The sequence below is a fragment of the Callionymus lyra genome, chromosome 9 (assembly GCF_982586985.1).
Source record: "Callionymus lyra chromosome 9, fCalLyr1.hap1.1, whole genome shotgun sequence".
Taxonomy (NCBI): Eukaryota; Metazoa; Chordata; class Actinopteri; order Syngnathiformes; family Callionymidae; genus Callionymus; species Callionymus lyra.
The window spans coordinates 21,028,415-21,049,425 of NC_141826.1; the positions used below are offsets into that span (position 1 = coordinate 21,028,415).

At 37.0% G+C, this 21,011-nt stretch overlaps 1 protein-coding gene and 10 non-coding genes across 11 annotated transcripts in view; 1 reads left to right on the plus strand and 10 right to left on the minus strand.

Moving 5' to 3' along the window:
• Positions 1-1,984: 1,984 nt before the first annotated feature.
• The window catches only part of ccdc88b (coiled-coil and HOOK domain protein 88B), an 84,295-nt gene continuing 65,268 nt past the window's right edge, over positions 1,985-21,011 (minus strand). The window contains exons 24-27 of the mRNA XM_087798455.1: positions 13,710-13,855; positions 10,606-10,713; positions 7,057-7,196; positions 1,985-2,451 (exon numbers count right to left, since the gene is read on the minus strand). Coding sequence (XP_087654581.1) covers positions 2,144-2,451; positions 7,057-7,196; positions 10,606-10,713; positions 13,710-13,855 — 702 coding nt within the window. The 3' untranslated portion in view covers positions 1,985-2,143. The remainder of the gene's footprint in view (positions 2,452-7,056; positions 7,197-10,605; positions 10,714-13,709; positions 13,856-21,011) is intronic.
• Positions 8,360-8,431, minus strand: trnaw-cca (transfer RNA tryptophan (anticodon CCA)). Its single transcript has one exon. It is a non-coding gene; the product is annotated as a tRNA-Trp (tRNA).
• On the minus strand, positions 9,614-9,685 carry trnaw-cca (transfer RNA tryptophan (anticodon CCA)). Its single transcript has one exon. It is a non-coding gene; the product is annotated as a tRNA-Trp (tRNA).
• trnaw-cca (transfer RNA tryptophan (anticodon CCA)) lies at positions 11,776-11,847 on the plus strand. The gene has a single exon. It is a non-coding gene; the product is annotated as a tRNA-Trp (tRNA).
• On the minus strand, positions 14,812-14,883 carry trnaw-cca (transfer RNA tryptophan (anticodon CCA)). Its single transcript has one exon. It is a non-coding gene; the product is annotated as a tRNA-Trp (tRNA).
• On the minus strand, positions 15,944-16,015 carry trnaw-cca (transfer RNA tryptophan (anticodon CCA)). The gene has a single exon. It is a non-coding gene; the product is annotated as a tRNA-Trp (tRNA).
• On the minus strand, positions 16,427-16,498 carry trnaw-cca (transfer RNA tryptophan (anticodon CCA)). Its single transcript has one exon. It is a non-coding gene; the product is annotated as a tRNA-Trp (tRNA).
• Positions 17,016-17,087, minus strand: trnaw-cca (transfer RNA tryptophan (anticodon CCA)). The gene has a single exon. It is a non-coding gene; the product is annotated as a tRNA-Trp (tRNA).
• trnaw-cca (transfer RNA tryptophan (anticodon CCA)) lies at positions 18,399-18,470 on the minus strand. Its single transcript has one exon. It is a non-coding gene; the product is annotated as a tRNA-Trp (tRNA).
• trnaw-cca (transfer RNA tryptophan (anticodon CCA)) lies at positions 19,699-19,770 on the minus strand. The gene has a single exon. It is a non-coding gene; the product is annotated as a tRNA-Trp (tRNA).
• trnaw-cca (transfer RNA tryptophan (anticodon CCA)) lies at positions 20,585-20,656 on the minus strand. The gene has a single exon. It is a non-coding gene; the product is annotated as a tRNA-Trp (tRNA).

Here is a 21,011-nt window from a genome sequence, read left to right on the forward strand (position 1 = left end):
TGCACCAGTTTGTTTTTGCTTATAAATTGATTTCCATTATTACTGTATGAGCTGAATTATTAGTACATTCAAGTATTATCAATATAATTATCAATATATTATTATTAGTCATAGTAGTAGTTGTTGTAGTAGTTGTAGTAATAGTAGTTGTTGTAATAGTAGTAGCAGTAGTCGCAGTGGTAGTAGTAGTAGTAGCAGCAGTAACAGTAGTAGTAGCAGTAGCAGTAGTAGTAGCAGTAGCAGTAGCAGTAGCAGTAGTAGTAGTAATAGTAGTAGTAGTAGTAGTAGTAGTTGCACTAGTAGTAGCAGTAGCAGTAGTACTAGTAGTAGTAGTAGTAGTTGATGTAGCAGTAGTAGTGGTAGTAGAAGTAGTAGTTGTAGTAGCAGTAGCAGCAGCAGTAGCAGAAGCAGTAGAAGTAGAAGTAGTAGTAGTAGAAGTAGTAGTAGTAGTAGTAGTTGTAGTAGCAGTAGCAGTAGCAGTAGCAGTAGCAGTAGCAGTAGAAGTAGCAGTAGTAGTGGTAGTAGAAGTAGTAGTTGTAGTAGCAGTAGCAGCAGCAGTAGCAGTAGCAGTAGAAGTAGAAGTAGTAGTAGTAGAAGTAGTAGTAGTAGTAGTAGTAGTTGTAGTAGCAGTAGCAGTAGCAGTAGCAGTAGCAGTAGAAGTAGCAGTAGTAGTGGTAGTAGAAGTAGTAGTTGTAGTAGCAGTAGCAGCAGCAGTAGCAGTAGCAGTAGAAGTAGTAGTAGTAGAAGTAGAAGTAGTAGTAGTAGTTGTAGTAGCAGTAGCAGTAGCAGTAGCAGTAGCAGTAGCAGTAGCAGTAGTAGTAGAAGTAGTAGTTGAAGTAGCAGTAGTAGTGGTAGTAGAAGTAGTAGTTGTAGTAGCAGTAGCAGCAGCAGTAGCAGTAGCAGTAGAAGTAGTAGTAGTAGAAGTAGAAGTAGTAGTAGTAGTTGTAGTAGCAGTAGCAGTAGCTGTAGCAGTAGCAGTAGTAGTAGAAGTAGTAGTTGAAGTAGCAGTAGCAGTAGCAGTAGCAGTAGCAGTAGCAGTAGTAGTAGCAGTAGAAGTAGTAGTAGAAGTAGTAGTTGTAGTAGCAGTAGCAGCAGCAGTAGCAGTAGCAGTAGAAGTAGTAGTAGTAGAAGTAGAAGTAGCAGTAGAAGTAGCAGTAGTAGTGGTAGTAGAAGTAGTAGTTGTAGTAGCAGTAGCAGCAGCAGTAGCAGTAGCAGTAGAAGTAGTAGTAGTAGAAGTAGAAGTAGTAGTAGTAGTTGTAGTAGCAGTAGCAGTAGCAGTAGCAGTAGCAGTAGCAGTAGTAGTAGAAGTAGTAGTAGAAGTAGCAGTAGTAGTGGTAGTAGAAGTAGTAGTTGTAGTAGCAGTAGCAGCAGCAGTAGCAGTAGCAGTAGAAGTAGTAGTAGTAGAAGTAGAAGTAGTAGTAGTAGTTGTAGTAGCAGTAGCAGTAGCAGTAGCAGTAGCAGTAGCAGTAGCAGTAGTAGTAGAAGTAGTAGTTGAAGTAGCAGTAGCAGTAGCAGTAGCAGTAGTAGTAGCAGTAGAAGTAGTAGTAGAAGTAGTAGTTGTAGTAGCAGTAGCAGTAGCAGTAGTAGTAGTAGTAGAAGTAGTAGTTGTAGTAGCAGTAGCAGTAGCAGTAGTAGTAGTAGTAGAAGTAGTAGTTGTAGTAGCAGTAGCAGTAGCAGTAGCAGTAGTAATAGTAGTAGAAGTAGTAGTTGTAGTAGCAACAGCAGTAGCAGTAGCAGTAGAAGTAGTAGTAGTAGAAGTAGTAGTAGTAGTAGTTGTAGTAGTAGTAGCAGTAGCAGTAGCAGTAGTAGTAGAAGTAGTAGTTGTAGTAGCAGTAGCAGTAGCAGTAGCAGTAGCAGCAGTATTAGTAGTAGTAGTAGCAATAGTAGTAGAAGTAGCAGTAGTAGTAGTAGCAGCAGTAGTATATTGTTATCTTCAGTCAATTAAAAAAAGATAAAAATAAAAATATAATGTTTTTAAAAAACATTTTTTTAAATGATCTTTAAGTTGTTTATTAAAGTGTAAATAAAATACTTTTAATACACAAATCATTTATTTAAACATTTGAAACTAGAAAATCTCTGCTCACGTGGATATCTGGAGGTCAAAGCAGTGATTTTACCCCAAATCCGACTCGACGAGGATTTAAACGTCTGGAAGCTTCTGCTCACTCGTGTCCTCGGAGGCCTGAGCGTCGCTCTCTCCCTCCCACAGCACGGTGGAGGCCTGGTGTCCGGAGCGCAGCCTCGGGCGCGGCGGCGTCTTCCTGTCGCCCGGACTGAACGACTGGGAGACCCCCCTCGACGACCCCAGACTCCAGCCGTGACGCGACCCCAGCTTGCGGCGACCCGACGAGCGCGGCGTGGTCGGCGTGGAGGGACCCGAGATGTCCGGTTCCGTCTGGGTCAGGGATCTTCTGGAGGGGGCGGGCGAGACGGGGGCGCTGCGAGGGTCTGTGGAGAACGAAATCACGGGATTAGGATTAATAAGGTTGTTTTTTTTTCAAATCCACAGGAAGTGATGATGGTTCTGTCAACGTCCTGGTGGTGAATCATGGGAGCTGTGACAGCATAAGTAAATAAACTAAATCAAGTTTCACACTTTTACAGCTTTACAAAAACGTCCGTCCTTCACTGAGCGTCTCGCGAACAAGTGAGTCATTGCTGAGGACACTTTTAAGGTGTCGGTTCTGGACTCACTAGATTCTCGCGATGCCACAAAATAAAAACCCTTCACGAGGACCTGGCAGCCACTTAGACCTCCTCCCACGCCGTCACTCATCGCCATCAGCCCGTCCAGCAGCAATCCACTCCCGCCAGTGAATCATGTCGCCCAGAACAGTCGTCGCCAGTTCTACGCCCGCGTGGATGGTACTCAAGATATGAGGTATTTATATAGTAGTAGTATTTTATACAGTATAGTAGTAGTTAAGAAATACAAAAATGTGATTTTTTTTTTTACTAGTTTCAGGTGTAAATAACTATTCTACAGTTGATTATTGACAAGAATCTGTTGATACGATACGATATATATAGTGATACTGTAGTAACAAGTATATATTTGTAGTATTGTCGAGTACTTGACTCTGGTGTTGCAGAATTTACAGACCACATGACTCTTGACGAAGTCGTAACTGCTTTCATTTTGTTTTCAAACCAAAATATGTCCAAATATCAGCTTTAAAAGCAGCTGGAGTCCACTGTATCCTCTCGTCCCCAGTCATCGCCGGGATCACACAGGATTTCACTGTTCTTTTCGAAGAGAGAACGCAATGACTTCTGACATCAAACACTAAATATTTCCTTGTTGATTGCAAAACTCTAATTATTTGATTTTTTTAGACACTTCATTGAAATATAAACAATAAAAAACTATTATAAAAAAAATGAGAGCAAATAATAGTAATATCTTTAATTATTAATGTCTTTAATTATTGGCACAGAAGTGCGAAAGAATTGTGCAAATTCCTTATTTTTTTTAAATATTTTTACAAACTCTTGAGACAGATGTACTAACAAAGACTCCACAGTTGTTTCAGTTTTTAACATTTGTTTCAGGAATTGTAATTTTGTTGCAGAGCTTGTTAAACAAAATTGAGGATTTTTTTAAATATTTACTCCTTAATCCTTTATAGGGTATTATTTAATTTGGTTTAGTAATTTTAGTAAATATTCAAAAGTTGATCATTTGTCCCAGATAATGTAATTTTGTTTTCAAGAATTTTAATTTTGTTTTCAAATTTGTATCATAAAATTGTAAATTTGTTTCAGAAAATTCTACATTTCTTTCATTAAATTCCAAATTTGTTTGGTTTTGAATTCGTAAATGTATTCAAAGGTTTGTATATTTGCTTTAGATTAGTAACATTTTTCAGGAATTGCAATTTTGTATTTTGAGTTTGTAAAAATTGGTCTCAGGGAACATTTTTAATTTGTTCTAACTTGTAGATGTGTTTCAGAAAATTGTAAGTTTGTTTCAAAATCTGTCAAATGTGCACATTTGTTTTTAGGAATTTGTAAATGTGTTTCGGTAAAATGTAAATGTAGGTATTTATACAGGTTTAATTGGGTTCAAGATTTAGTAAAATGTATTCAATAGTTTATAATTTGTCCAGATTATGTATATTTTTTTAAAGAATTGTTTTACAAATTTGTAAATGCACATTTGTAAACGGTCGATTACGAATTAGTAAATGCAAATTTGTTTCAACTGATTTATTGTGTTAAGGTTTACTGCTTCTGGGCCGCAGTGATAAACAAACAAGTGAAATCTAACGACAGATGTTGAAGCTGCTTTAATTTGCCACAAAAACACTTGAACTAAATTAAAATTTTCGACAACAAAGTGTCACAAAAGTCCGAAAAGGAAGCGAACCATGTTTCCAGCGATCATACGACACGATGATTAAATGACCCTGATGGGATTCAAACACACAACCTTCTGATCTTGAATCCAACATCATGAACACAACTTGTTTTCCAGGATTAATGACAAATATGGTCAGATTTGTTCAGGGCGGGTGAATCCGACGTCCTTCCGGGAACTTGTTCCTACGACTCGATCCTTAATTCTTTCCTCCAACGGCAGCGAAACACGACGACTTCACCTTGAAAAGTCGCTCGGACGAGTGTTTCTCTAGCGCAGTGTTTTGCTCTCTGGATATTAAATTAATTAGGAGGAATCGACTGGTGAAGCTGCGGCTCTGCTTCGATGAACTCACTGTCGTTCCACTCATTTGTCCTCCAATGATTTTATGAGCATGTTTTTGTGTGGCTTATGGACCTGCAGACCAGTCCGTCTTCATCTGCTGACCCCAGTTCACCTTCCAGTGGAAAGAAAACCTCTCACGTAACCAGATTTCCATTTTCTCTTACGTTTGATTAAATATACTTCTTATAAAAATGTTATTTAAAAGTAAATATCATTAGTAAATGTGAAAAAGCTTTCACTTCAGTGTGTGAGGTTTTTACTTGTGTGTGTGTGAAGGTTTTATTCATGTAAGGTTTTCACTTCTCAGTGCAAGAGGCTTTTAATTGTTCTTATATGAGAGGTTTTTCCACTTGTGTATATAAGAGGTTTTCACTTTCATATGTGAGGTTTTCACTTGTGTGTAGGAGGTTTCTCAAGTGAATGAAATGTTTCCACTCTAGTGTGTAAAGTTTAACTTGCGTAAGAAATGTTTACTTCTCTGGTTTTTACTTTCTACTTGTACTACAAATCATAAGACAATTCATGATTGACCCCGACATGATTTGAACACACAACCTTCTCCTGACATGATTTGAACACACAACCTTCTCCTGACATAATTTGAACACACAACCTTCTCCTGACATGATTTGAACACACAACCTTCTCCTGACATAAATTAAACACACAACCTTCTCCTGACTTTATTTGAATGCACAACCTTCTCCTGACATGATTTGAACACACAACCTTCTGCTGACATGATTTGAACACACAACCTTCTCATGACATAAATGAAACACACAACCTTCTCCTGACATTTTTTAACGCAGAACCTTCTCCTGACATGATTTGAACACACAACCTTCTGCTGACATGATTTGAACACACAACCTTCCCCTGACATGATTTAAACCCACAAGCTTCTGTTGACATGATTTGAACACACAACCTTCTCCTGACATAAATTAAACACACAACCTTCTCCTGACATTATTTGAACACACAACCTTCACCTGACATGATTTGAACACACAACCTTCTCCTGACATGATCTAAACCCACAATCTTCTGTTGACATGATTTGAACACACAACCTTCTGCTGACATGATTTGAACACACAACCTTCTCCTGACATTATCTAAACCCACAATCTTCTGTTGACATGATTTGAACACACAGCCTTCTGCTGACATGATCTAAACCCACAATCTTCTGTTGACATAAATTAAACACCCAACCTTCTCCTTAAATTATTTGAACACACAACCTTCTCCTTATATTATTTGAACACACAACCTTCAACTGACATGATTTGAACACACAACCTTCTCATGACATAAATGAAACACACAACCTTCTCCTTACATTATTTGAACACACAACCTTCACCTGACATGATTTGAACACACAACCTTCACCTGACATGATTTAAACCCAAAAACTTCTATTGACATGATTTGAACACACAACCTTCTCCTGACATAAATTAAACACACAACCTTCTCCTTATATAATTTGAACACACAACCTTCACCTGACATGATTTGAACACACAACCTTCTCCTGACATAAATTAAACACACAACCTTCTCCTTACATTATTTGAACACACAACCTTCTCCTGACATGATTTGAACACAAAACAAGTGAAAAATAATAATGTATGATCTAATTTAATGCCAAACTATATAATGTTTCATCTACACAAATACGTTGCATCAAAATTATGTGCGTTATAATTAATAAAAAAAACATTATTTCTTTTCTTTTAGATTTTCACCTGTTTTTGTATGTTATGTTATGTTTTTTGTAAGGTTTTTTTGTTTTTTTGTGAGAGGATTCCGGTTTGATACGGAAGTACTTCCCAGCCTCTCCAGAATGGAGGAGTAATACCAGTAAATCAAAATTCCAGGCTGGCCTGGAGTCAGATTTGTGTTCAACTTAATAAAAAACATTGTCACAAAAGCTCCCTGCGACTTAAAAGACGAGACACTGGGGTTTGATCACCTGACGCTGAGATTGAACTTGACTCACATCCCTGCGGAATCGAACCTATCAAAGGCCAGACCTCAGGGCTGCAGCGAGTTCACGTGTTTACAGTCACTGCATCTTAAACAGACGTTTGTTCTTTAAGTATTCCACAGGAGAAGAGCATCGATGGCCCTCCATGGTCTCACGTGCACGAGATCAGAGGAGGTCTGGTTGTCCATCACACTTGATAGTCATGAGATGATTTGTATGCTCGCCGGACGCTGTGTGTGTGTGTGTGTGTGTGTGTGTGTGTGTGTGTGTGTGTGTGTGTGTGTGTGTGTGTGTGTGTGTGTGTGTGTGTGTGTGTGTGTGTGTGTGTGTGTGTGTGACTCACCGCACTGAGGTGTCTCAGACTCAGAGCCATCGGCGAGGTTTTCGACGCTGCCGGCGGCGGTGAAGAGCGTCCGTCCTTCTCTGGCTCCTCCGCGGGGCTTGATGAGCTTCTTCATTCTTTCCGCAATCCAGTTGGTTTTCCTGAGAGGGCAGTTTTCAAATCAGTCCGAGGCGGAGGAAATATATATATATTTTTTAACATCAAGTGTTTTTAGCCGCAGTTTTTCTTGATTTGCCTTTTTTCAAAACCTATGGAGTCATTAACGTCTTGATTTATGAGGTTATTTATGTCAGCATTCTGTGGCACAGCTGACTCCAGATCAGAAGCTCCGTGTTCAAACCAGTATCATCATATTACACTAATAAACTTAATTTTTATATATATATATATACTTGTGAGGTATTTTTTCTACAATAAAACATTAGAAAAGCAACATAAATAACTCTCTTGAAATATAAAATAGAGAGGATTGTTCTGAAGAGTCTAATCCAGCATAGAAATAAAAATGCTAACCTTTTAAAAAAAGAAGAGAAAAAAACAAGTTTATTGGTGTTATATGATTATACTTGTTGTATACTTAAATTTAATAGTATACTTTTGATGTACTATACTTCAAAAAATTACAACAATACTCAAGAGATACTTATACTCAACTATACTTTATGAAATCTTTTCTTCTTTGGGTAACTGTATTATTGTGATGATCCAGAAGTAAACTGCAAAGAATTATGGGTGATTGTGTGCCTTTAACTAGCTTTATATCTATTTATATATATACATACAGAGAAGTAGATTAAAAAAACGAAAAAGCACTTAGAGAGCGCAAACCTCAGCCAAGCAGCTTACTTCTACAGGCTTAAAGATAGCCTTAAAGAAGAAGTTTAAATAAAATATAAATAAAAAATATTCTTACCTATGGAGCCCACAAAGTGACAAAAACAAAATACTTCCTAGAAGAATATCTAGGACTCACTATGTAGTATCTAGTTAGCAGCACATATAATGAATTTATTTTTGTATCAAGTCACTTTTATCTCTTAAAATCTTTAAGGAGGGCACAGTGTCATAACACTGTGAAGCTGATGGGATTTGAACCTGCAACCTTCTGCTCTGAAGTGAGACTCACTACCGTAAGACAGAGGCATAAAATATACACAAAATAGATTATTTTAAATTAATGTTAAAAAGAGCAAAGACATCTTTATCAGTTACTTATGTATTTGTCTATTATTACTTGGAAAAAAAGGTATAGGATTTGTTTTTGTTGAATATTCGTTGAACACATTTGACAAAAAAAATAACTTGACCCTGACGTGATTTGAACACGCAACCTTCTGATCTGGAGTCAGACGCGCTACCGTTGCGCCACAGAGTCAGCTGGTGCCACATGAGTAACAACAAGCACGGCACTCAGAGAGCGCAGACCTCCAGCAGGCATCTTGTTACAACACATGACTCGAGCTCATTCCTGAACGGCTTCTGTCTCCAATGACATCATAACTTGGAAACCCTGCTGCTGTCAAGTGTCAACAAGCCTTTGCAAGCTTTGTATCAACCCCTAAAACAATGACACATTTTCAGCACCATCGCCAAATAACAGTTGATTGTATTAGTATTTCAAATTCATAGTTTTATTTAAGTGCTCGCATGAATTGTCGCGTTTCCCTCACGACACAAATTTCCTCCTTGGCAGAGGTAACTATATTCATCATAGAGAAGTCCAAAGTGGACTAATCCATAATGATTATTCTGACACAAAATAAGGTTCAAATTACCATTTGAAGGACAGAATGACTCACTGAGGCACGATTGCGAGGAAATGTTCTGAAGTAAATGATGTGGATTTGCTGCTGCGAGCAGGAGAACAAGTCGAGCACAGAGCACATGAAGTATAATCCCAGAGGACACTACTTTTAAATACCTCACCTCACCGCATAATTCAGTGTTTTAATAAGAATATGAGTAGAAGTTTTCTTAAATCTACAATTTTAAAAGTATGACTATTTATGACTTGTAAACACTGCTGCTTTCAGGAGGTGTTCAAACAAATGGAACAGGTTCGCTGCAGAAGGTTGGGGAGCAAGTAGACCATGCAAAGTACAGGGGTAAAGTACACTATGAAGTACAAGTATGTTAGTTAAATACTGTGTGTTACTATGAATCAAATTAACTACATTTTAAAAGGCTAACTTTTTTCAAATTGACAATTGTAAAAGTCCAATTTTTGAAGTGTTTTTAGTGAATTATTTATTATAATAAATAAAGTATTACTTTTTTATATGTATATATATTTTCATCTTCTTTGCAACTGTTTGTTGAGTTGAAATAAAATATATTCTATCTTTAATTGTTGGATAAACGTGTGTATTTATAATATATTGGCAAACTCAATCCTTCAAAGAAATTCTCAAAATGTACTGCAACAGCTAAATCAAGTTTTTAAATTGTGCCATACTTTATGAATATTACTTTGTATTTTCAGTTTCATTTATTTGAACAACAATACAGAGCTTAAATAGTTTTTGGCTTCTCTGAGATTTAAAAAAAAAAGTAGTTCTGACCCTGACGTGATTTGAACACGCAACCTTCTGATCTGGAGTCAGACGCGCTACCGTTGCGCCACAGAGTCAGGTGGTCTTTAACTACTGATAACAACAACGCACTCAGCGAGCGCAGACCTCCTCCAAGCATCTTATTTCAACATGTGACTAAAACTCATTCTTGATAGGCTGTTACACACGCCTTATAGAAAGGTTTCTTACCCCATATGACATCATTAATTGAAAAACTTCATCATTCAAGTAGTGTCAACAAAAATTTTGTCATCTTTGTATCAACCCTAAAACAATGACACATGTTCAGCACCGCCGCCAAAAAACCGTTGCACTACTGATTTGATTGTATATCAATATTTACTGAGATACTTAATCATTTTTGTCCGTGTTGATGTTACCGATAAAATCCCCCTCACAGGGCATCTGTTCGCTACGGTGAGTAAATCATTGAAGGCGCTTCATAAGATTTCTTTAAAAATTGTTAAGATTTAGAAAAAACTCTTCTTGCACGACTTTTGAGTCACGCTCATGCTGCAACGATTGCACCACGGAAGGTGAAAGAACAAGGTTTAAGAAAACTTTTGACACACACACATTAAGGATTTATATGTTTCTAAACAATTCAAAAGGTGTTTCTCAATTTCTATTGTGTATTTATGTTTCGGTCGACTTGTTCAAAAGATAAAATAGCACTCGCCTAACCTTCCTTTTTCTTTAAAACTTGTTTAAAAGCACTAAGAACTCAGGTAAAAGTTCTTGGTCATGACGTTGTTTGCACTTCAATTGCGCCGCACAAGCAAATATGACAACAAATCCTGTTTATACTCATGAAGCAAGTTCTACTAACTGCGGTTTCATTCATGGTTGAGTCTTTTGTGCATCACAGGGTCTTCCTTCTCTTGTTAAAAAAACACAATCGCACACACAATGATTGCCCTTGACTTCACTGCCGCACTGCAATAGAAAGTGTAACGTGTTGTGCAAACAAACGTACTTGGTCTTCGTGGCTGAAGGTTGAACGCTCGGCTCAAGGACCCGGTACTGATCCATGATCTTCTCCACCAACTTCTGCTTCTCCCGCCGGAGCTCGCTCAGCTTCTCTCTGAGGGCGGGGAAAAAAAACACACAACGCGTCATGAATGCGATTTGTTGGCGAAGTATAAAACATAAATACTAAAATGGAGAGAATAGAGTCAAATCCGGCATAGAAATTAAAATAGTAATGCTTAAAAGAAGAAAAGATTGATAATACTTGTTGTATACTTGTGATGTTCTATACTTCAAAATAGTTCACTGATGTATACATGTACTTGTACTCAACTGTACTTTATGGCAGTACTGTTTTCTTTGGTCAACTATATTATTGTGATGATCCAGAAGTAAACTGTGCAAAGGATTATGGGTGATGGGTGGCAGAAAGTAGACTTTTGGTGTTATTGTTAGATACATACATTTGTTTTGAGGTATTACCCTCATTATTAATCCACATGTGTCTGACCACCGTAGTGCTTAAGTTAAGTGCAAATAGTATGTGAGAACATTTGCATTTCCTTTGCAGCAAGAATTCTGACCTGCTCTAGTAGAAGAACTCACATTTCTCCGATCCTTAAAACTCTTCACTGGCTTCCAGTTTCTTTCAGGATCAACTTTAAAATTCTGGTTCTTACTTTCAGATCTATTCATGGTCAGACCTTCCATCAGTGATCTGATCCAGACTTACACCCCAGCTCGGGCTCTGAGGTCTGTGGATCAGAATCTACTGATGGTTCCTGAACACGCTTCAGGACCAGAGGAGAGAAATCCTTCCAGACTGTTGCTCCTAAGCTTTGGAACGATCTCTGTGTTTGATGATCTACTGACTCCTTCAAGAAACATCTTAAGATATTTTTATTTGCTCTATTCCCTGATTTTTCTGGGACTCCTGTGTTTGTCTTATGAGTCTTGATCTTTTAAAGTATATCGTTTAACTGTGTATTAAAGTGATTTGTGACCCTGGTCTAGAAAAGGCACTTTAGAAATAACCATTTCTTACTTACTTACTTACTTCATGCACCGTAGAGAGATACACACAAAAGAAAAATGTTCAACTTGATTTTCTTTTATTGATCGAGTTATAGTCCCTGTCGGCCATGTTTGTGGACACAGATAAACGGCTGCTTTCACCGACTCTGTGGCGCAACGGTAGCGCGTCTGACTCCAGATCAGAAGGTTGCGTGTTCAAATCACGTCAGGGTCATCAGATTGTTGCTTTTGTATTAATCCTTCGGTCCCATAACCCCTATGATGGGGTTAGGCAATAATTATACGATACATGACTATATGTCCTTGTATGTCTTGCCTTTGAAAATGAAGATTGCCAGTTCGTAAGACTGATGAGTCTTGTGTATTTTACCAAACTAGTATACCTAGGGTGTGTCCCAAATTGCGCACTTCTGCACTTACATTAAATATTTTGAGTGCGAAAATGTAGTTGCGCAATAATCACTCGGTTGGTGCACTTAAATGGCCAGAAAATTGAGTGTGGATCGATGGACACTTTCCACCCTTAACGGCCGCCATCTTAGTGACGTAGATAAACTGAAGCTACGTCACTGACGACGCGTCTTCAGAGCAGATACTGACGTAAATGTCTCAAGAAAAAACGAATTTTACCACAAAACAACACAACAAGAGTAATACGAAAATGAAACACAACTTAGTAACTTCTTTCAATTGATGAAAAGTACTGTCAAGTGTTGGTGATAGTGTTTCAACAGCTGGTTGCAATCAGCCTTAAATTGTAGAGGAAGAAGAATCTGTCGAGTCATTTCCTGTAAGTGTGTAGCGACAGCATTTGATTTGAGGCAGTACTACACTGTCCAAAACTTCACACTGCGCAAGTAAGTGCACTGTCTTGCCTGTCTAGAGAAGTGCGCGATTTGAGACCCAGCAGTAGTACATTGGTAGTATGGAGAATGGTGTACTTTAAGTATAAGTCTGAAAACTAAACCATAGTCTCGGAGTGCATACTAGTACACCGAAAGTATAGAGAATGGTGTACTTTGAGTATAAGTCTGAAAACTTAACCACAGTCTCGGAGTGCATACTAGTACACTGAACGTATAGAGAATGGTGTACTTTGATTATAAGTCTGAAAACTTAACCACAGTCTCGGAGTGCATAATAGTACACTGAAAGTATAGAGAATGGTGTACTTTAAGTATAAGTCTGAAAACTAAACCATAGTCTCGGAGTGCATACTAGTACACCGAAAGTATAGAGAATGGTGTACTTTGAGTATAAGACTGAAAACTAAACCACAGCCTCGGAGTGCATACTAGTACACCGAAAGTATAGAGAATGGTGTACTTTGAGTATAAGTCCGAAAACTAAACCACAGTCTCGGAGTGCATACCAGTACACTGAAAGTATAGAGAATGGTGTACTTTGAGTATAAGTCTGAAAACTAAACCATAGTCTCAGAGTGCATACTAGTACACTGAAAGTATAGAGAATGGTGTACTTTGAGTATAAGTCTGAAAACTAAACCATAGTCTCAGAGTGCATACTAGTACACTGAAAGTATAGAGAATGGTGTACTTTGAGTATAAGTCTGAAAACTAAACCATAGTCTCAGAGTGCATACTAGTACACTGAAAGTATAGAGAATGGTGTACTTTGAGTATAAGTCTGAAAACTAAACCGTAGTTTCGGAGTGCATACTAGTACACTGAAAGTATAGAGAATGGTGTACTTTGAGTATAAGTCTGAAAACTAAACCATAGTCTTGGAGTGCATAGTAGTACACTGAAAGTATATAGAATGGTGTACTTTGAGTATAAGTCTGAAAACTAAACCGTAGTTTCGGAGTGCATACTAGTACGCCGAAAGTATAGAGAATGGTGTACTTTGAAGGTACTTGAAAGTATACTGTACTTTTGTCAACTTAAAATGTTCCAAGTTAGTCCAAGTACATATAGCCTAGTATACTAACTATGCTTACACTTAAGTATACTTCAAGTATACTAGCTTCTGCTAAAGGTAAGCAGTTCCTTCACTCGAGCGATGGAATTCTAAGTTGTGGATTCATAACCAGGGAGGCTCCAGTAACAAACTCACTGGTACTCCCGCTGCTGGGTGTAGTGCAAGTCCCGGCGCTCCAGGCTCTGCTCCAGCAAGGCCCGGTTCTCTTTCAGCAGACTCTGGTTCTGCTCCGCTAGATGCCGGTTCTCCTCCTCCATGTTTCCCTTGAGCTGGGTCAGCAGCTGGTTACACACAGAAAGCCCACGCTGGTTAGATTACTGTCGGTCATGTTTGTGTACACAGATTAACATTAGCTGACTCTGTGGCGCAACGGTAGCGCGCCTGACTCCAGATCAGAAGGTTGTGTGATCAAATCCCGTCAAGGTCATCAGATTGTTGCTTTTGTATTAATCCTTCGGTACGTTGTGGGAATGTGTTTGAGCGAATACATCTGTTTCCAGGAGATTGTTTGGATTATATTTCAACTCTGTTTATTAAAATCAAATAGAAAACACAGAATCGTAGACATTTAAGATCAAAAGCTGTACATGTGTTTTCCAGCATAGACTTGTCAAATCAAGTGTTAAATCCAGTTAAATCAGATTATAAATCTCTACATCAATAAACTTCATAATCTAACATCCAAACACTTCACTGTTTACGGATCTAAATCTGTTGGGGCTTTATTGCTCATATTGTGATGCAACAGTTTCCTATCAGAAGGTCATGAGAGAGATGAAAAAAGTATTTTTACTTACTTATTTACTTTTACTTTAATTTGAACACGCAACCTTCTGATCTGGAGTCAGACGCGCTACCGTTACGCGTGGGAGACATTGAACTGAATTGAAATTTGTATGACATCAATTGTCTCTATTATGAGACCTTCAAAAGAGTAATTTCATATCCTGGTTCAAGAACTATTTCTAGCCGTCTGCTGTGCGGATCATGAGTATTGTTTATAAATAGAATGTATTTTATTTATATCCATTATCCTTTATTTATGTGCCATTTTATGGTAATGTATTTGAATTTGTGTTGTGTAATTATCTCTTTTTTAGTTCAAATAATTCATTATTTTTTATATTCTGCAATGCAAACCAAAGGTTTAAGAAAGTGGAAATGAAGGTTTTTTTGATTCGGATTCTAGTTATACTTGCAAAAAACACTTGCATCCATAATCAAAATCTTACCAGACTGACCCTGACGTGATTTGAACACGCAACCTTCTGATCTGGAGTCAGACGCGCTACCGTTGCGCCACAGAGTCTGATATACTTTTAATAATTGGAGCCTCTTAGCTAAAAAACTTATACTTAAACTCATTTTGTGGCGGTCTGAAGCCCTATAAGAAGGTTGTGTGTTCAACAAATTCACTGTTGTAAGCTTTTCCACAATACTTTAGAAAATGGATTTAGTTTATTGTAACAAAAATATGTATTTCAAATTGGGCTTTTGTTTTTATAGTTATAAGAATTGTGCAGATTATTTATCACATGTCCTAAAAATAGAAAGGAAAGATGGAAAGGAAACAGAGTTATTGGAAGAACTTCATGTTCAGATAATGTAGATCAAATGTGAAGCTTGTTGAGTTTGCTAATAAACTATCGACCCTGACGTGAAAAACATTCAGTAAAGTCATTTAAATCCTCTGTGTGATACAGATATTGCAGAAGTGAAAATCAACTACCTTGACATTAAGATGGAACGAATTCATTATTACACTAAAGTTTCACCCTGACGTGATTTGAACACACAACCTTCTGATCTGGAGTCAGACGCGCTACTGTTATTATTTTTTCAAAAGTTTTTACTAGAAAGACTTGCATTCAAGCTTCTTGTCAAGAGAAACCTGTGCATGTTTTTCACTGATAAAACTGCAGTTATCACATAAAGCAGAAGGTTGTGAGTACAAATCCTCCCACGCTCACCATGAAACATCCAATTGGCTGAAGTAAAAGATATTTTCAATTCCCTCTATGTGTTCCACATATTGCAGAATTCATAAGCAGCTTTCTTGACATTAAGATAGAATTTTTTATTCTTTACACTAAAGCATTGACCCTGACGTGATTTGAACACGCAACCTTCTGATCTATTCATTTTCTTTTATTTATATGCATTTTTATGGTAATGTATTTGAATTTTTGTTGTGTAATTATCTCAATTCATTCATTCATTTTTTATATTCTGTAATGCCAACCAAATAAATTCCATTTCCAATACGTGTTTACAAAAGTGGCAATAAAGCTTTTCTGATCCGGATTCTAGTTATACTTGCAAAAAACAATCCTGAACAGTATGAAATGCATCACCTTAAAAGGAAAGACTGACCCTGACGTGATTTGAACACGCAACCTTCTGATCTGGAGTCAGATGCGCTACCGTTGCGCCACAGAGTCTAATACACTTAATTCTTAATAATTGGAGTCTGTTGTATAATTACAAAATTAAAGTTATTTAACGTTACCTTTTTTGTGGTGGTCTGAAGCCATATCAGAAGGTTGTGTGTTCAACAAACAAGCTGTTGTAAAATGTTCCCCAATACTTGGAAAAAAATGGATTTAGTTTATTATAACAAACGTATGTATTTCAAATTGGGCTTTTGTTTTTATAGTTTTATTTTGGAAACAACTCATGATGCACATGTGACAAATGAAGATCTTATTTTGTGTGTTCAATTCATGTGTTTTCATTGAAATAGTTTCTAATAATGTTGATTCTTTGGCACAACCTTTTATTCTCTGTTACACATGTTGCTGAATCAATTATCTTGACAAGTTGAAATGCAATAAATATTTACACTAAAGCATTGACCCTGACGTGATTTGAACACGCAACCTTCTGATCTGGAGTCAGACGCGCTACCGTTGCGCCACAGAGTCAGTTAAAAAGGAGATCATTCAAATTAAAGATTCTCAAAAGGACAAGCAAGGACAGGTCTATATAAAGGGTTTTTAGTTAAAAAAGAAAAAAAGAAGTTTGAGATTAACAAAGAGATTTAACCTTTAATCTCATTTGATATGGTGGCTGGTGTTTAAATCATGTTTCATTGTGTCTTTAGTCAAACGAATTAAAGCATGTTTTTTACTGATAAAACTGTGGTTCTACTTCATTTGGTGCTCGCCCTCTAACCGCTTCGCTATTGGTTTACCCCGGAAGAGGTTAGAGGGCTTCGCACCAATTGGTAGAACCTGAGATTGTGATCATAACTCAGGGGTTATCACATTAATGTTAAGCAGAAGGTCTTGAGTACAAATCCTCCCACACTACTGTGAAACGACCAATTGGCTGAAGTAAAAGGATCTTTTGATTAACTCTACGTGTTACACATAATGCAGAATAGATAATAAACTTTCTTGACATTAAGATAGAATTGTTTTATTCTTTACACTAAAGCATTGACCCTGACGTGATTTGAACACGCAACCTTCTGATCTGGAGTCAGACGCGCTACCGTTGCGCCACAGAGTCAGATATTAAGAAAGTGTTTAGAGTCAGAGACATTTTAAAGGACAAATGGGAATGTTTTCGATCTCAAACTGTTACCAGAAAGTCTATTATTGAAAAGATTATTTTAGAAGTTTTTGGTCTAAAGATTTAATGCATTCAAACTTCCAATCACCAAAAACCTGCACATTTGGTTTATTGATTAAACTGTGGTTATCATTTAAATGTTAAGCAGAAGGTTGTGAGTTCAAATCCTCCCACGCTCCCCATGATACGACCATTTAGCTGAAATACAATTTGAGAATGAAGAAGATGTTTTTTTTGTGCATCAGCGACTGACTTCAAATCAGAAGGTTGTGAGTTCAAATCATATCAGGGTCGTGAACCTCTTGTATTTTTATGAATCTCTCTCTGCTTTATGAGAATTTCCTCAACCTCAAATACCTGTAAAAGAAGGTTTCCTATAGGAAAAATGATTATCAAACTGATAAAATTAAAGTCAATTAAAAAAAGGGATTTAAACCATTTGACCCTGACGTGATTTGAACACACAACCTTCTGATCTGAAGTCAGACGCGCTACCGTTGTGCCAAAGAGTTAGTTATAAAGAGGGTCGTTCAAATCAAAGATTCTTAAAACGACAAGCGTAGCCACAGGTTTGTATAAAGGGTTGTTAGTTAAAAAAGTAAAAAAACAAGTTTGAGGTTAAAAAAAGAGATTTAACCTCTAAATTTAATAATTGATATGGTGGTTGGTGTTTAAATCATGTCATAGTTTTGTCTTTAGTCAAACAAATGAAAGCATGCTTTTTACTGATAAAACTGTGGTTCTACTTCATTTGGTTGCTCGCCCTCTAACCACTTCGCTATTGGTTTACACCCGAAGAGTTTTGGTAGAACCTGAGATTATGATCATAACTCAGGGGTTATCACATTAATATTAAGCAGAAGGTCTTGAGTACAAATCCTCCTAAAATGGAACGTATTCATTATTACACTAAAGTTTCACCCTGACGTGATTTGAACACAACCTTCTGATATGGAGTCAGACGCGCTACTGTTATTATTTTTTCAAAAGGTTTTACTCTAAAGACTTACATTCAAGCTTCTTGTCAACAGAAACCTGCAAATGTTTTTCACTGATAAAACTGCGATATGACGTAAATGTTAAACAGAAGGTTGTGAGTACAAATCCTCATACGCTGCCCATGAAACAACCAATTGGCTGAAGTAAAAATTAATTTCAATTCCCTCTACGTGTTGCACAAATTGAAGAATTGATAATGAGCTTTCTTGACATTAAGTTAGAATGTTTTTATTCTTTACACTAAAGCATTGACCCTGACGTGATTTGAACACGCAACCTTCTGATCTGGAGTCAGACGCGCTACCGTTGCGCCACAGAGTCAGATATGAAGGAAATGTTTAGAGTCAGAGACATTTCAAAGGACGAATGGGATTAAAATCAGGTCTATATGAAGTGATGTATGGAGCAAATAAAATAAATTAGTTAGAGATTAAAAATGAGATTCATGTGATTATAAAAAATGCAATAATTATTTAGCATAAACCTCTACTCTTAATGAATATTTTGACCATAGACTCAACAGTAGCGCGTCCACAACAGGAGGATACATGTTCTTGGATCACGTTAAAGTCATGAGTCACATTTATATGAATCTCTCTCAGCTTTCTGGGAATGTTTTCGATCTCAAACTGTTACCAGGAAGTCTATTATTGAAAAGATTATTTTAGAAGTTTTTAGTCTAAAGATTTAATGCATTCAAGCTTCCAATCGCCAAAAAACTGCACATTTGGTTTATTGATTAAACTGTGGTTATCATTTAAATGTTAAGCAGAAGGTTGTGAGTTCAAATCCTCCCACGCTCCCCATGATACGACCAATTGGCTGAAATACAATTTGAGAATGAAGAAGATGTTTTTTTTTTGCATCAGCGACTGACTTCAAATCAGAAGGTTGTGAGTTCAAATCATATCAGGGTCGTGAACCTCTTGTATTTTTATGAATCTATCTCTGCTTTATGAGAATTTATTCAATCTCAAATACCTGTGAAAGAAGGTTTCCTATAGGAAAAATGATTATCAAACTGATAAAATTAAAGTCAATTAAAAAAAGGGATTTAAACCATTTGACCCTGATGTGATTTGAACACACAACCTTCTGATCTGAAGTCAGACGCGCTGCTGTTGCGCCAAAGAGTCTGTTATAAAGAGGTTAGTTAAAATCAAAGATTCTTAAAAGGACAAGCGTAGCCACAGGTTTGTATAAAGGGTTGTTAGTTAAAAAAGTAAAAAAACAAGTTTGAGGTTAAAAAAAGAGATTTAACCTCTAAATGTAATAATTGATATGGTGGTTGGTTTTTAAATCATGTCAGAGTTTTTTCTTTTGTCAAACAAATGAAAGCATGTTTTTTACTGATAAAACTATGGTTCTACTTCATTTGGTGCTCGCCCTCTAACCGCTTCACTATTGGAGTACAAATCCTCATACGCTCACCATGAAACGACCAATTGGTAAAATTTCCTTACAATTCCCTCTATGCGTTACACATATTGCAGAATTGATAACGAGCTTTCTTGACATTAAGATAGTATTTTTTTGTTCTTTTAAGCATTGACCCTGACGTGATTTGAACACGCAACCTTCTGATCTGGAGTCAGACGCACTTCCGTTGCGCCACAGAGTCAATTAAGAAAGAAATCATTCAAATCAAAGATTCTCAAAAAGACAAGCGTAGCCACAGGTCTATATAAAGGGTTGTTAGTTAAAAAAGGGGGAAAAGTTCGGATTAAAAAAGAGATTTAACCTCTAATCCTAATTGATATGGTGGTTGGTGTTTAAATCATGTCAGAGTTTTGTCTTTAGTCAAACAAATGATAGGATGTTTTTTACTAATAAAACTGTGGTTGTACTTCATTTGGTGCTCGCCCTCTAACCGCTTTGCTATTGGTTTACCCCCTGAGAGGTTAGAGGACTACGCACCAATTCATAGAACCTGAGATTATGATCATAACTCAGGAGTTATCACATTAATGTTAAGCAGAAGGTCTTGAGTACAAATCCTCCCACACTACCGTGAAACGACCAGTTAGCTATACTAAAGGTTGAGAAGGAAGAAGTTGAATTAATTGTTCATTAAACATCAGAAGCACAAAAACATAGACGACATTAAGAGTTGTTAATCCAATGACAAGTGTCAGCAGTCTTGTAGCACAACAAGAGACAAACAAAAAATGGAAGATTATAAAGCACATGTCATAATAATAGAAAGGAAAGATGGAAAGGAAACAGATTTCTTGGATGAAACTACACTTAAAGATGGAAGGTTCAGATAATGTAGATCAAATGTGAAGCTTGTTGAGGTTGCGAATAAACTATCGAACCTGACGTGAAAAACATTCAGTAAAATCATTTAAATCCTCCGTGTGATACAGACATTGCAGAAGTGATAACTGCCTTGACATTAAGATGGAATGTTTTTATTCTTTACACTAAAGCATTGACCCTGACGTGATTTGAACACGCAACCTTCTGATCTGGAGTCAGACGCGCTACCGTTGCGCCACAGAGTCTGATATGAAGGTAATGTTCAGAGTCAGAGACATTTCAAAGAGCAAATGGGATTAAAGTCAGATCTATATGAAGTGATGTATGTAGCAAATGAAAGAAAATGAGTTAGAGATTAAAAATGAGATTCATGTGATTATAAAAAATGCAATAATTATTTAGCATAAACCTCTACTCTTAATGAATATTTTGACCATAGACTCAATGGTAGCGCGTCCACAACAGGAGGATAAATCTTCTCCAATCATGTCATGAGTCACATTTTTATGAATCTTTCTCAGTTTTCTGGGAATGTTTTCGATCACAAACTGTTACCAGAAAGTCTCTTACTGAAAATATTATTTTAGAAGTTTTTGGTCT